This window comes from Anguilla anguilla, chromosome 1, assembly GCF_013347855.1.
Source record: "Anguilla anguilla isolate fAngAng1 chromosome 1, fAngAng1.pri, whole genome shotgun sequence".
Taxonomy (NCBI): domain Eukaryota; kingdom Metazoa; phylum Chordata; class Actinopteri; order Anguilliformes; family Anguillidae; genus Anguilla; species Anguilla anguilla.
Genome location: NC_049201.1, coordinates 87590658 through 87606809, shown reverse-complemented (window position 1 = coordinate 87606809; position 16152 = coordinate 87590658). Strand labels below are relative to the sequence as shown.

Sequence of the window (16152 nt, the reverse complement as noted above, 5' to 3'; positions counted from 1 at the left end):
TCTCTGCGTGCTGGAGATCCGCTGAATGTTTGAAATGCTGCACTGACCTGCTCTCCCGGGTTCCATCTCCAAGCCCCAGGCCATATCTGAAGCTTGTTACCCACAGTCCTTAATGACTGTCAGGAGAACCATTACCTCATACAATTCATTTAAAAAGAATATATTCATTTCTCTTTATCGTAATGAATTGCAGTCACCTTTTTTGACCCTCCTGAGCTCCTGTACTTCACTCTTTTCTGAGTGTGATTATGTTATGAAAGTGTGGATAAGTCACCGCTATCACCATAACAACAAGCGGAGAATGAAAGATCAGCCCATCTGGCTTGCTTACATGACACACCTGCACACACACCTGCTACAGACCCAACACACACCTGCACACATACCCGCTACAGACCCAATACACACCTGCATACAAACCTGCTACAAACCCAATACATACCTGCACACATACCTGCTACAGACCAAATACACACCTGCACACACACCTGCTACAGACCCAATACACACCTGCACACATACCCGCTATAGACCCAATACACACCTGCACACACACCTGCTACAGACCCAACACTCACCTGCACACACACCCGCTACAGACCCAATACACACCTGCACACAAACCTGCTATAAACCCAATACACACCTGCACACATACCTGCTACAGACCCAACACACACCTGCACACAAACCTGCTACAGACCCAACACACACCTGCACACATACCTGCTACAGACCCAACACACACCTGCACACAAACCTGCTACAAACCCAACACACACCTGCACACACACCTGCTACAGACCCAGTACACACGTGCAGACACACCTGCTACAGACCCAACACTCACCTGCACACACACCCGCTACAGACCCAATACACACCTGCACACAAACCTGCTACAAACCCAATACACACCTGCACACACACCTGCTACAGACCCAACACACACCTGCACACATACCCGCTACAGACCCAATACACACCTGCATACAAACCTGCTACAAACCCAATACATACCTGCACACATACCCGCTACAGACCCAATACACACCTGCACACACACCTGCTACAGACCCAATACACACCTGCACACATACCCGCTATAGACCCAATACACACCTGCACACACACCTGCTACAAACCCAACACTCACCTGCACACACACTCGCTACAGACCCAATACACACCTGCACACAAACCCGCTACAAACCCAATACACACCTGCACACATACCTGCTACAGACCCAACACACACCTGCACACAAACCTGCTACAGACCCAACACACACCCGCACACATACCTGCTACAGACCCAACACACACCTGCACACAAACCTGCTACAAACCCAATACACACCTGCACACACACCTGCTACAGACCCAGTACACACGTGCACACACACCTGCTACAGACCCAACACTCACCTGCACACACACCCGCTATAGACCCAATACACACCTGCACACAAACCTGCTACAAACCCAATACACACCTGCACACATACCTGCTACAGACCCAACACACACCTGCACACAAACCTGCTACAGACCCAACACACACCTGCACACATACCTGCTACAGACCCAACACACACCTGCACACAAACCTGCTACAAACCCAATACACACCTGCACACACACCTGCTACAGACCCAGTACACACGTGCACACACACCTGCTACAGACCCAACACTCACCTGCACACACACCCGCTACAGACCCAATACACACCTGCACACAAACCCGCTACAAACCCAATACACACCTGCACACACACCTGCTACAGACCCAACACACACCTGCACACATACCCGCTACAGACCCAATACACACCTGCATACAAACCTGCTACAAACCCAATACATACCTGCACACATACCCGCTACAGACCCAATACACACCTGCACACACACCTGCTACAGACCCAATACACACCTGCACACATACCCGCTATAGACCCAATACACACCTGCACACACACCTGCTACAGACCCAACACTCACCTGCACACACACCCGCTACAGACCCAATACACACCTGCACACAAACCCGCTACAAACCCAATACACACCTGCACACATACCTGCTACAGACCCAACACACACCTGCACACAAACCTGCTACAGACCCAACACACACCTGCACACATACCTGCTACAGACCCAACACACACCTGCACACAAACCTGCTACAAACCCAATACACACCTGCACACACACCTGCTACAGACCCAGTACACACGTGCACACACACCTGCTACAGACCCAACACTCACCTGCACACACACCCGCTACAGACCCAATACACACCTGCACACAAACCTGCTACAAACCCAATACACACCTGCACACACACCTGCTACAGACCCAACACACACCTGCACACATACCCGCTACAGACCCAATACACACCTGCACACACACCTGCTAGAGACCCAATACACAATAAATGCCTGTGTGTGTGATATGTGTTTAAATGCCTGTGTGTGTGCGTGTGTGTGTGTGTGTATAATGTGTGTGTGTGTGTGTGTGTGTGTGTGTGTGTGTGTGTGTGTGTGTGCGTGTGTGCGTGTGTGTGTGTGTGTATAATATGTGTGTGTGTGTGTGTGTGTGTGTGTGTGTGTGTGTGTGAGTATGTATGTGTGTGTGTGATATATCTGTAAATGCTAGTATGTGGTCACACTCAAAGATCAGATAACAGACACTTCAGGGCTGTTGGTGTTTTTAATTGAGAGGTGAGGGAAGAAGTTGTCTCCATTAACCCCATTGTGTGCTGTTTGCCATTAACAGTTCATTGTTTTTACTCTTGAATGACTTTAGTAAAATCTTTAAGTATGCTTTGAAGAAACATTGTTTGAATCGGTCTCTTTTATATGCAGAAGTGTTTTTCTCAGTTGTTGACCTGTGGTCAATGGGCTCAGTGACTTTCTGTATTATTAGCAATTAAAAGTAAAAGTGTGTTTTCTGTGTGTTTTACAGTAACAGCGGTGTCACAGGTGAGAAGGTTCTGCTCAGCAGAGAGACATCGTTTGTTAATCATCACTCTTTATTTAGAAAAAATCCAAACAAAACATCCATTTACATCTTTATTTACGATTAATTCGTAGGCTTTGTAGAAAACTCTAGTTAATATTTTATTCTAGTACTGTTAAAAATGTGAGTAAAATTGTCTTTAATTGCCATCAGTTTTTTTAAAATGATCATTTGACACTCCTGGTTTTCATCCTCATTATCTGCTGTTTATGTGTGCTCGTGAGCAGGGCGTTTGGTGGAAGATGCTTGTGTGATCAGCACACAGTGATATTGATGTTGACTGAACACAGGCACTGGATTTAGATCAGTGGACAGTTGGAACTCAGCATGATGTGATGCTACATGCTGTCTTTGCATAACCAATCACATCTCTCCTGCAGCGACTGACAGGCAGACTTGTGCCAGCAGCTCAATCAGCAGCTGAAATACTGTGTGCTGTCTGTCAGACTCGGGGTGTGTCAGGGGTTTCAGTCAGTGTCAAGCAGCAGGAGGTTGTTTCAGTGTGTTTAGGGGCGTGGTTTCAGTCAGTGTCAAGCAGCAGGAGGTTGTTTCAGTGTGTTTAGGGGTGGGGTTGTAGGGGGTGTTAGGGGCGGGGTTATTGCAGTGTGTTTAGGGGTGGGGTTGTAGGGGGTCTTAGGGGCGGGGTTATTGCAGTGTGTTTAGGGATGGGGTCGTAGGGGGTGTTAGGGGCGGGGTTATCGCAGTGTGTTTAGGGGTGGGGTTGTTGGGGGTGTTAGGGGCGGGGTTATTGCAGTGTGTTTAGGGGTGGGGTCGTAGGGGGTGTTAGGGGCGGGGTTATCGCAGTGTGTTTAGGGGTGGGGTTGTAGGGGTGTTAGGGGCGGGGTTATTGCAGTGTGTTTAGGGGTGGGGTTGTAGGGGGTCTTAGGGGCGGGGTTATTGCAGTGTGTTTAGGGGTGGGGTTGTTGGGGGTGTTAGGGGCAGGGGTTATTGCAGTGTATTTAGGGGTGGGGTCGTAGGGGGTGTTACGGGCGGGGTTATCGCAGTGTGTTTAGGGGTGGGGTTGTAGGGGTGTTAGGGGCGGGGTTATTGCAGTGTGTTTATGGGTGGGGTTGTAGGGGGTGTTAGGGGCGGGGTTATTGCAGTGTGTTTAGGGGCGGGGTTGTAGGGGGTGTTAGGGGCGGGGTTAATACAGTGTGTTAGGGGTGCAGGGGGGGGACTAAAGCTGGTTGTGGGGAGGCTGAAAGCTGGTTGTGGGGGGGGGGCTGGAAGCTGGTTGTGGGGGGGTGAGGCTGGAGGCTGGTTGTGGGGGGGGGGCTGAAAGCTGGTTGGGGGGGGGCTGAAAGCTGGTTGGGGGGGGGCTGGAAGCTGGTTGTGGGGGGGGGCTGAAAGCTGGTTGGGGGGGGGGGCTGAAAGCTGGTTGGGGGGGGCTGAAAGCTGGTTGTGGGGGGGCTGGAAGCTGGTTGTGGGGGGGGGGCTGAAAGCTGGTTGGGGGGGGCTGAAAGCTGTAATGATGGGAACTCGGCGGGCTGCTCTGAAAGCGGTTATGCTGGGAAAGCGGCGTTTCGTGGAAAGCAGTGATTCACCTACGGCCCCGCCCACTCCATTCTTCCCCTGCCGCAGGTAGCCGGTACCTGCAGGTAAAGTGGCGGTCTACACGGCCCCGAGCTGGGCCAAATTGAGCAGAAATACCGCCCACCCCTTCCCCCCCAGCCCTGAAATGTGCTGGGCACTTCGGGAGAAAATTTCACTACACATCGTGCTCCTCTGCGAGGAGGACCGCTAGTCTCTCGCCGCCATGTGACAGACAAGCAAACACATCCCAGGAGCATCGGCACGCGCCCTGTCTCACCCCTGCGCTAATTTAGCATCTGCATGTGAACACTGCCGCGGATCAGGCTTAATGCGCTCTCTCTGCCAGCTCTGTACATACCAAACAAAGCCAACCTGGGTATGTGTGAGCCTGTTAAAGGGGTGGAGTTATATGTGTGTGTGTATGTTAAAGGGGTGGAGTTATATGTGTGTGTGGATGTTAAAGGGGTGGAGTTATATGTGTGGATGTTAAAGGGGTGGAGTTATATGTGTGTGTGTATGTTAAAGGGGTGGAGTTATATGTATATGTGGATGTTAAAGGGGTGGAGTTATATGTGTGTGTGGATGTTAAAGAGGTGGAGTTATATGTGTGTGTGTATGTTAAAGGGGTGGAGTTATATGTGTGGATGTTAAAGGGGTGGAGTTATATGTGTGTGTGTATGTTAAAGGGGTGGAGTTATATGTGTGTGTGTATGTTAAAGGGGTGGAGTTATATGTGTGTGGATGTTAAAAGGGTGGAGTTATATGTGTGGATGTTAAAGGGGTGGAGTTATATGTGTGTGTGTATGTTAAAGGGGTGGAGTTATATGTGTGGATGTTAAAGGGATGGAGTTATATGTGTGTGGATGTTAAAGGGATGGAGTTATATGTGTGTGGATGTTAAAGGGGTGGAGTTATATGTGTGTGGATGTTAAAGGGATGGAGTTATATGTGTGGATGTTAAAGGGATGGAGTTATATGTGTGTGGATGTTAAAGGGATGGAGTTATATGTGTGGATGTTAAAGGGATGGAGTTATATGTGTGTGGATGTTAAAGGGATGGAGTTATATGTGTGGAGTTATAAATGCGTCATGTTTAGTACTTTGTCGCGTATCCGTTGAATGCAGTAACTGGTCAGAGTGTGTGACTCATAGACTTCAGCAGGTGCCTCCCTGGTACAGCTCTGCCAGGCCTGTACTGCAGCCATCTTCCCTTCCCCTCCTGCCTGTTTCAGGGTCCTGTGCAGCCATTTGTCCCAAACATTACAGTCTGGTGCCCTGAAATGGGGTGGAGGGACTATCTATAAAATGTGCTGTAATTTCTATGTTACTCTTTCATAAAAGCTGAGAATGTGCACTTCAGCCACCTGTGAATAGTTTGATTACTAAGATTGTGTAGAACAGGGCCCAATCAAGAAATAAAAAAAGCCTTTGTCTGCAGTGCATGCTGGAGCAGACTCATGCAACGAGGATTGGTTGGTTTTGGCCTGGAGGCGTGTTTCTGTGCATATGAAGCTAAAACACAACTTAAACTCCCCTTTTTCATCAAATTTTTATTGCTTTGCTTGAGGGCAGAAATTGTAAACAGACTTGAGTCCAACATTGATTGCTGTCAAGACAAAACCAATAAAGCCTCAACTGCTAGAGATTCCCAGTTGTATGGAGCAGATCAATAGGCTAAGCATTATGACTAACTGAAAATGAGCTTAGAAACTAGAGCAGATGCTGTGCCTTCAACAAAAAAGTGCAGTTTTTGCAGTAGAGTTAGGGTTTTGCAGTGGGGACCCATTGCCTAAATTCCCCTTATTTATTCATAAAAGCAGGAGCATAATTACTGTTCCTCATCGGTCATGCGTGGCTCGTCCCTCCACCCTTTACAGGCCAGATCAGCTGCTCTTTCAGGCAAAACAAACAGAGCACAGCTCATTTCCAGCTCTGATAACTTGTAGCTAAAAGTAGTCGGGAACACTGTAGTGTCACATCAGGAATATAAATAAAGCGTGTGATTATCTGAGTGAGTGACGTGTACGTGCAGCTCTCAGACTGCATTCACAGCTCTGATAGAGGTGCAGACATCGCTGAGGCCACGGGCTGCTGCGGCTGATGAGGTAAGCATTTTGCTCAGGTGATTGTGTTCCTCTGTGCTCAATACGGGACACCTGGTGAACTTACTCACCTTCAGGGGGGGTCAGTCAGAATAAAGTGGGGAGCAGGAGGACAGTACAAGCCCGGGACCCCCCAACCCCCCTCCAAACCCCCCTGTGTAAAACTATTATTATTATTATTATTATAATTACATTTATAATATAATATTAATTACATTAATTCGGCTTTACAGTGAAGGGGAACTCGCCTCACCCACCACCAATGTGTAGCACCCACCTGGGTGATGCACGGCAGCCATTTTGCGCCAGAACGCTCACCACACATTAGCGAAGGTGGAGAGAGAGAGAACATTTATTTAGCCAATTAAATCTGGGGGTGATTTTTAGTGGCAAGTTTGCGAGTGCCAGATCTGGGATTTGGGCAGGACACCAGGGAACCCCCTACTCTTAGCGATAAGTGTCATGGGATTTTTAATGACCACAGAGAGTCAGGACCTCGGTTTAACGTCTCATCCGAAAGACGGCATCTCCTACAGCACAGTGTCCCCGTCAATGCACTGGGGCATTGGGGTTTTTTTATTTGTACCAGAGGGAAGATTGCCCCCTGCTGGCCCACCAACACCACTTCCAGCAGCAACTCAGTATTCCCTGGTGGTCTCCCATCCCAGTACTAACCAAGCCCACACCTGCTTAGCTTCAGCCATTTGGCAGGAGCGGAGTGCATGGAGGTATGGCTGCAGCCATTGGTCAAAACTAGGACATGCAAAAGCAGTGTTGTGCACAGTGTGTAATGTGCAGTGCAGTGGGGACTGGGGTCTTTGGGGGGGGTGGGGGGTTCTTTGGGGGGGGCAGTGCTATAGGGTGTATGGTCTGTGTATGGGTGTATGGTCAATTAAATTAAAAAGCAGCAGGTCTGTGTTCACTCTGGCTTTACACAGTTTACCATTCCTGATGGTAGGAGCCATCTTCTCTTCACACAATGGCACACGAATGCTTTTATTAACAGAAATGTGGATCGATTCAGTTTCAGGAATTCAGAGCTTCAGAGGTTCAGCACTTTGGATGTCTCGCTGTTGATTTGTTTATTTTTTTTCTGGCACCCTCACCCCCACCCGAACCCCCCTGCACCCTCCCCCCCCCCAGCCGCAGCCGCAGCCGCTGATTGGCCCATGGGCCAGCGAACGGAGCGGAAGAGCGGGCTGAACACTGCTGCTCCTCTTGCTTTCACAGGTCATTTTTGAAGCAGAGGTGTCCAGCGAGAGGACTGGTTACATTGCGATTGATGACATCCAGGTCCTCAGCTACCCGTGCGGTGAGTAATTACTGCTGCTACTTACCCTGGTGCTGATGACTGCTCAGCCTGCAGAGAGGAGCAGGAACCAGCAGGAGAGGACAGCCTGAGCCTGGGGGAAATAAACAGGCTAAAACACCTGCACCACACACACACACACACACACACACACACACACACACACACCTGCACCGCTCACACACACACACACACACACACACACACCTGCACCGCTCACACACACACACACACACACACACACACCTGCACACACACACACACACACGCACACACACCTGCACCGCTCACACACACACACACACACAAACCTGCACCACACACACACACACACCTGCACCGCACACACACACACACACACCTGCACCGCTCACACACACACACACACACACACACACACAAACCTGCACCACACACACACACACACCTGCACCACACACACACACACACACACCTGCACACACACACACACACACACACCTGCACCGCTCACACACACACACACACACACAAACCTGCACCACACACACACACACACCTGCATCACACATACACACACACACCTGCACCACACACACACACACACACACACACACACACACCTGCACCACACACACACACACACACACACCTGCACCACACACACACACACACACACACACCTGCACCACACACTCACATATAACAAGATCAGAAACACACACCCACAGAACAGGCATGCAATCAGAGACATCTGCTGAACGATTACACACACATGCTTACTGAACAAGAGCTGCGAGCTGATGAATACTGACAAATGAGTTCTGAACCTTTCACCCCGTAGCCGTGGAGGGGATCCTCTGTGCGTATCTCAATGCAAAGCAGCTGCATCAGAGCCCAGGAGTCTGACGGAAGGACAGGTGTCAGAAAGGAGAGGTTCTAACTGTTCTCATGACGATCCCAGGGAAGGACCACGTAATATTGAGGAGGCAGACAGACTGGTCACAGAAACTGGACTAATATAGCACTAACACAAAGAGCACTAACACAGAATTTACACAATACTAACGCACTGCTTACAGAGTACTAACACACTCCAGACACAATACTAACACACTGCTTACAGAGTACTAACACACTCCTGACACAATACTAACACATTGGTTACAGAGTACTAACACACCCCTCACACAATAATAACACACCACTCACACAATAATAACACACTGCTTACAGAGTGCTAACACACTCCAGACACAATACTAACACACTGCTTACAGAGTACTAACACACCACTTACACAATACTAACACACTGCTTACAGAGTGCTAACACACTCCAGACACAATACTAACACACTGCTTACAGAGTACTAACACACTCCTGACACAATACTAACACATTGGTTACAGAGTACTAACACACTCCTGACACAACACTAACACACTGCTTACAGAGTACTAACACACCCCTCACACAATAATAACACACCACTCACACAATAATAACACACTGCTTACAGAGTGCTAACACACTCCACACAATACTAACACATTGGTTACAGAGTACTAACACACCCCTCACACAATAATAACACACCACTCACACAATAATAACACACTGCTTACAGAGTGCTAACACACTCCAGACACAATACTAACACACTGCTTACAGAGTACTAACACACCACTTACACAATACTAACACACTGCTTACAGAGTGCTAACACACTCCAGACACAATACTAACACATTGGTTACAGAGTACTAACACACTCCTGACACAACACTAACACACTGCTTACAGAGTACTAACACACCCCTCACACAATAATAACACACCACTCACACAATAATAACACACTGCTTACAGAGTGCTAACACACTCCACACAATACTAACACACTGCTTACAGAGTACTAACACACTCCTGACACAATACTAACACATTGGTTACAGAGTGCTAACACACTCCTGACACAACACTAACACACTGCTTACAGAGTACTAACACACCCATCACACAATAATAACACACCACTCACACAATAATAACACATTGCTCACAAAAGTCTAGCACACCACATGCACAACACTGACACTGCTCACACAATGCTGACTCACCATTTGCACAATACTAAAATACTGCTTACACAATACTAACACACTGCTTACGTAATGCTAAGACACTACTTACATAATACAAACATGCTGCTTACACAATACTAACATTGTTTACAGTACTAGCAAACCATTTACACAATACTGACATGCTGCTTGCACAATACTAACACAACTTAAACAATACTAACATGCGTCTTACACAATACTAACACCGTTTACGCAAACAGCGTTAGCACACCACTCACACAGTGCTAACACACTGCTTACACAGTACTAACATGTTGCTTATACAATACTAAGACACTGCTTACACAGACAATCCTAGCACACCAATTGCACAATACTAACACCGCTTACACAATACTCAACACCATTTACACGATACTAACATGTGTGATAGCACACCACTCATGCGATACAAACATGCTATTAGACACTGCTTGCAAATACTTGCATGCTGCTTACACCATTCTAACACATGGCTTAATACTAACACACTGCTTACACAATACTTATATAAGGTTACACAATTCTAACACACTGCTTACAAAATACTAGGCTGTGCTGGTTATGACAGTGTGTTTATAACCCAGTAACAGCCAGCTGTGCTGGTTATGACAGTGTGTTTATAACCCAGTAGCAGCAGGATGTGCTGGTTATGACAGTGTGTTTATAACCCAGTAACTGCAGCCTGTGCTGGTTATGACAGTGTGTTTATAACCCAGTAACTGCAGACGACTGTGCTGGTTATGACAGTGTGTTTATAACCCAGTTACAGCCAGCTGTGCTGGTTATGACAGTGTGTTTATAACCCAGTTACTGCAGCCTGTGCTGGTTATGACAGTGTGTTTATAACCCAGTTACTGCAGCCTGTGCTGGTTATGACAGTGTGTTTATAACCCAGTTACTGCAGCCTGTGCTGGTTATGACAGTGTGCCCATGTGGTTGAGTCTCTGCTGCTTTGAATGGCCTCTGTTATGAAGTCAGCCGTGCGGAATGAACGAATAGTGTGTCAGATATACCTCTGGATGAAGCTTTCCACTCGGACAATAAAGCATAATAGTCAAATAAATATTGACAATATAACAAATTAAACATTAAATATAATCATGAGTATTATTTTATGACATCTGCTAAATGAGCTGGGGCCGTAGGCGGGGGGAGGGGGTGAGGTGTGTGAAACCGTGGTAACCAGTAGCAGCCCAGGCATGTGGGGGGGGGGCATCTTACTGAAGCAGCCTCCTGAGTAGGACTGCAGTAGCCCTTTACTGTTCTGCCTGGCATGATTAGTTGTGACAATTAATTAAAATGAAAGAGGGGGTGGATGTAATGGCTGGTTACGGGAGCTCATGCACTTTAACAACTGCTGAAACGAGGCCCAGAGCGCTCAGCCCAGTCCCGCGCAGCGGGCGTCTGTGAGCCAGCATCTGCCTCGTTCTCATTGGACATGACAGCCGTGTGCAGGGACGCGTGGCGGGGGAACCGGCAGTCGCTCGCGGAGACGCGCGGGCAGGGAGGGTGGCCTCTGCTTCCGGCCACGAGCTTCGGCTAATTATGCGCCTGTCTACCAATGGCCTGATGGGTAATTGATGTCGTGCTTAACTGCAGTAATATCCCAGTCCGCCCTTGTAGGTGTCGGTCCATATTTGTAACGGACAGGATGAGTTCTGCGGCACAAAATGGCCGCAGATCTGTGTGCATCTCCACTAGTCATGGCATGGCTGCGTCAGTCTTCATCGTTTCCACGCAGTCTTCATCGTTTCTGCATGCTCCTCGTCCTCTGCACATGTTCCTCGTTTCCACACGCTGTTCTCAGGCAGCGCGGGGCAGAATGAGCCTGGCTCGGTCCCTCTCCACACGCTGTTCTCAGGCAGCGCGGGGCAGAATGAGCCTGGAGCAGAATGAGCCTGGGGCAGAATGAGCCTGGGGCAGAATGAGCCTGACTCGGTCCCTCTCCACACGCTGTTCTCAGGCAGGCAGAATGAGCCTGACTCGGTCCCTCTCCACACGCTGTTCTCAGGCAGCGCGGGGCAGAATGAGCCTGACTCGGTCCCTCTCCACACGCTGTTCTCAGGCAGCGCGGGGCAGAATGAGCCTGACTCGGACCCTCTCCACACGCTGTTCTCAGGCAGCGCGGGGCAGAATGAGCCTGACTCGGACCCTCTCCACACGCTGTTCTCAGGCAGCGCGGGGCAGAATGAGCCTGGGGCAGAATGAGCCTGGCTCGGTCCCGCTCCACACACTGTTCTCAGGCAGCGCGGGGCAGAATGAGCCTGGCTCGGTCCCTCTCCACACACTGTTCTCAGGCAGCGCGGGGCAGAATGAGCCTGACTCGGTCCCTCTCCACACGCTGTTCTCAGGCAGCGCGGGGCAGAATGAGCCTGACTCGGTCCCTCTCCACACGCTGTTCTCAGGCAGCGCGGGGCAGAATGAGCCTGACTCGGTCCCTCTCCACACGCTGTTCTCAGGCAGCGCTGGGGCAGAATGAGCGCGGGGCAGAATGAGCCTGACTCGGTCCCGCTCCACACACTGTTCTCAGGCCGCGCGGGGCAGAATGAGCCTGGGGCAGAATGAGCCTGTCTCGGTCCCTCTCCACACGCTGTTCTCAGGCAGCGCGGGGCAGAATGAGCCTGGCTCGGTCCCTCTCCAGCGCCACGCTCGCTCCTGTTATTCAGTGTTAGGAGGGAAATGCGGCAGGTTTTATTCTGAAGGGACGAAAGGCTGCTTGTGAAGCCTGCAGACAGACCCGTGGACACACAGCGAGCTGCTGAGGGGATGTCACACTGCTGGGAGCGAATCGCTGGGAGGATGTTTCTCTTAGAGAGGAAATAAGAGAAGATGTCACCGAACACACGGCAGTCTGTCCCGCCCCCTCCCGAGGGGACGTGTGATTTTTCGGGAGTGGGGAGTTCGCAGGAGCGCCCGGAGCTGTTGATGGCTTCTGTCGATGAAGCGCTTGGCTGCCACCTCATTTCCTGTCTGGCGTTAGTATGCCTGCTGGGATACCCGCCTCTTCCTCTGCAGTGCAGTCATCAGTCCCACGGGTGCCCGGGGTCACAGGGTCACGGGGTCACCTGGCCCGAATCCGCCTCCTGCCCCCCCGACTGGGCTGGTTATGAAAGAAGGCTGTGGTAAAGTTCGGTCACACCAGCGCAGGGCAGCTTTTCGGCCGCTAAGCACTGATTGGTTCTCCTTCTCCCGCTCACCTCCCCGTCGGGGCAGTCTGCGCGGCTCTGTGGCCCGTTACCGCGGCTACAGGGTTCCGCTCGGTCTTTCCCGCCAGAAACACCAGCAGGGCCTCCTGTGTGTGTGTGTGTGTGTGTGTGTGTGCGCGTGTGCATGCGAGTGCGTGTGTGTGTGTGTTGCACAGGGATCTGTCTTTATGAAACAGGAAGATTGTATCACTTTAGAAATGTGTTACACTCAGACACACACACTCACACATAAGTGTGTAAAATATGTGCTGGCAGTTTTGACTGTAGTGTTGAGTGTGTAAAATATGTGCAGGCAGTTTTGACTGTAGTGTTGAGTGTGTAAAATATGTGCTGGCAGTTTTGACTGTAGTGTTGAGTGTGTAAAATATGTGCAGGCAGTTTTGACTGTAGTGTTGAGTGTGTAAAATATGTGCAGGCAGTTTTGACTGTAGTGTTGAGTGTGTAAAATATGTGCAGGCAGCTTTGACTGTAGTGTTGGGTGTGTAAAATAAAAAGGCAGTTTTGACTGTAGTGTTGAGTGTGTAAAATAAAAAGACAGTGTTCAGTTGAGATTAAGTTGATTGAAGGTGGTGATCCCAACAGATGATTGAGAAGCACACAGTGACCTCATAACAGATCATGTTTACAGAAAGAGCAAACAGGCGCATTAATGAGTGTGCTTTCATCTTTAAATACAAACGACAGAATTTTAATACTGGAAACCTTTAAATTTATTTATTTAATAAACCATTCTTAAAATCTGTTTTCATTGTATAATATTAATTCATTATAATATTTCTGTACAGGGATGTATGTTTAGCGGTTACACAGAAGTAGGCTTATCCTGCATTCCTATGTCAGTATGCTTATATAGTCACACAAAGTGTATGCAGTCAGAGTTTTAACATCAGCTTTGCCTGATCTAGGGTAAGTAACGACGGATTCTCTGAAGCATTTTTCTGTAAAATGCATTTGCGCATTTGAAGGACCTGTTTTTAAAGAACAGGAGCTTATTTATGTTTTGGGCATAGTCCTGGTGCTGTGAGAAGCATGTTCAGCTGTGTGCATGTTCACCTATAAGTGTGTTTGCCTGTCAGTGTGTTTACCTGTAAGCATGTTCACCTGTGCATGTTTACCTGTCAGTGTGTTTACCTCTAAGCATGTTCACCTGTGTGCATGTTTACCTCTAAGCGTGTTCACCTATGAGCATTTTTACCTATAAGCATGTTCACCTGTGTGCATGTTCACCTATAAGTGTGTTTACCTGTCAGTGTGTTTACCTGTAAGCATGTTCACCTGTGCGTGTTTACCTGTCAGTGTGTTTACCTGTAAGTATGTTCACCTGTGCATGTTTACGTGTCAGTGTGCTTACCTCTAAGCATGTTCACCTGTGTGCATGTTTACCTCTAAGCGTGTTTACCTGTCAGTGTGTTTACCTCTAAGCATGTTCACCTGTGTGCATGTTTACGTCTAAGCATGTTCACTTATGAGCATGTTCAGCTGTGTGCATGTTTACCTGTCAGTCTGTGTACCTGTCAATGAGTTTACCTGTCAGTCTGTGTACCTGTCAGTGAGTTTACCTGTCGGTCTGTGTACCTGTCAGTGAGTTTACCTGTCGGTCTGTCAGTCGGTGTCCCTGAGCCAAAATCACCACATCTTTCCGTTGGTAATTCATTGCTCTCTTTCTTCTTCTGGTTCTGCATAGAATTTTGTTTGCTCTGAATGTCCTGGACCAAGTCCAGATTGTGACAGGACATCTGTTCCCTCTCTCAGCCAAATCAGCCTGAATAACGCACAAGTGCCCCCCCTCCCCCAACGCGCAAGCCAGCCAGCCCCTGCGCCCCCCCCCCCCTCCCCCCTTCCCCAGCCCCTGTCTCTTCCCTCAGTGGCTCATACACAAAAGATCTTCATTCCTGTAGCAGCAGCTCGGTGTCTGTGATCTTAGGCTGTTTAAGTGGATTCCTGTTCCAGTCCTGCTCTCTGCCGATAATGATGAATGAAGAAATTCAAGCTAAAGAAAAAGTGCGTCTTTTGTGTAACAAGGGCTAGACAATGTGGCTCAGTAGAGAAATGATAAATCATAAGCATTAAGAATATACAGTGAGGTGTGGACTGTGTGTTTTGATAGCACAGTCTGTACAGTCAGGTAAGGACTTTGTGTTTTAATAGCACAGTCTGTACAATGAGGTATGGAGTCTGTATTTTAATAGCACAGTCTGTGCAGTGTGGTAAGGACTCTGTGTTTTAAGAGCATAGTCTGTATAGTGAGGTAAGGACTGTGTGTTTTAATAGCACAGTCTGTACAATGAGATATGGACTGTGTGTTTTAATAGCACAGTCTGTACAGTGAGGTAAGGGCTCTATTTTAAGAGCACAGTCTGTACAGTGACGTAAGGACTCTGTGTTTTAATCGCACAGTCTGTACAGTGAGGTAAGGACACTATTTTAATAGCACAGTCTGTACATTGAGGTACGGACTCTGTGTTTTAATAGCACAGTCTGTACAGTGAGGTAAGGATTCTGTGTTTTAATAGCACAGTCTGTACATTGAGGTACAGACTCTGTGTTTTAATAGCACAGTCTGTACAGTGACGTAAGGACTCTGTGTTTTAGTAGCACAGTCTGTACAGTGAGGTAAGGATTCTGTGTTTTAATAGCACAGTCTGTATAGTGAGGTAAGGACTCTGTGTTTTAATCGCACAGTCTGTACAGTGAGGTACGGACTCTGTGTTTTAATAGCACAGTCTGTACAGTGAACAGGTCAGCCTTGCGTGTAGAAGACAGCATTAACAGTCTTATCAGAAGGAGCCACAATCAAGCACAGCCAATCAGGGAGAGCCACAGTCAGGGACAGCCAATTGGGGAGAGAGCCATGGT

The 16152-nt window shown here is 48.6% G+C and overlaps 1 protein-coding gene across 14 annotated transcripts in view; it reads left to right on the top strand.

Moving 5' to 3' along the window:
- The window catches only part of LOC118213718 (receptor-type tyrosine-protein phosphatase kappa-like), a 163320-nt gene that overhangs the window by 67732 nt on the left and 79436 nt on the right, over positions 1–16152 (top strand). For all 14 annotated transcript variants that reach the window (XM_035392917.1, XM_035393518.1, XM_035393153.1 and 11 more), the window contains one exon: positions 7901–7982. In XM_035392917.1, the coding sequence (XP_035248808.1) occupies positions 7901–7982 (82 nt within the window). The remainder of the gene's footprint in view (positions 1–7900; positions 7983–16152) is intronic.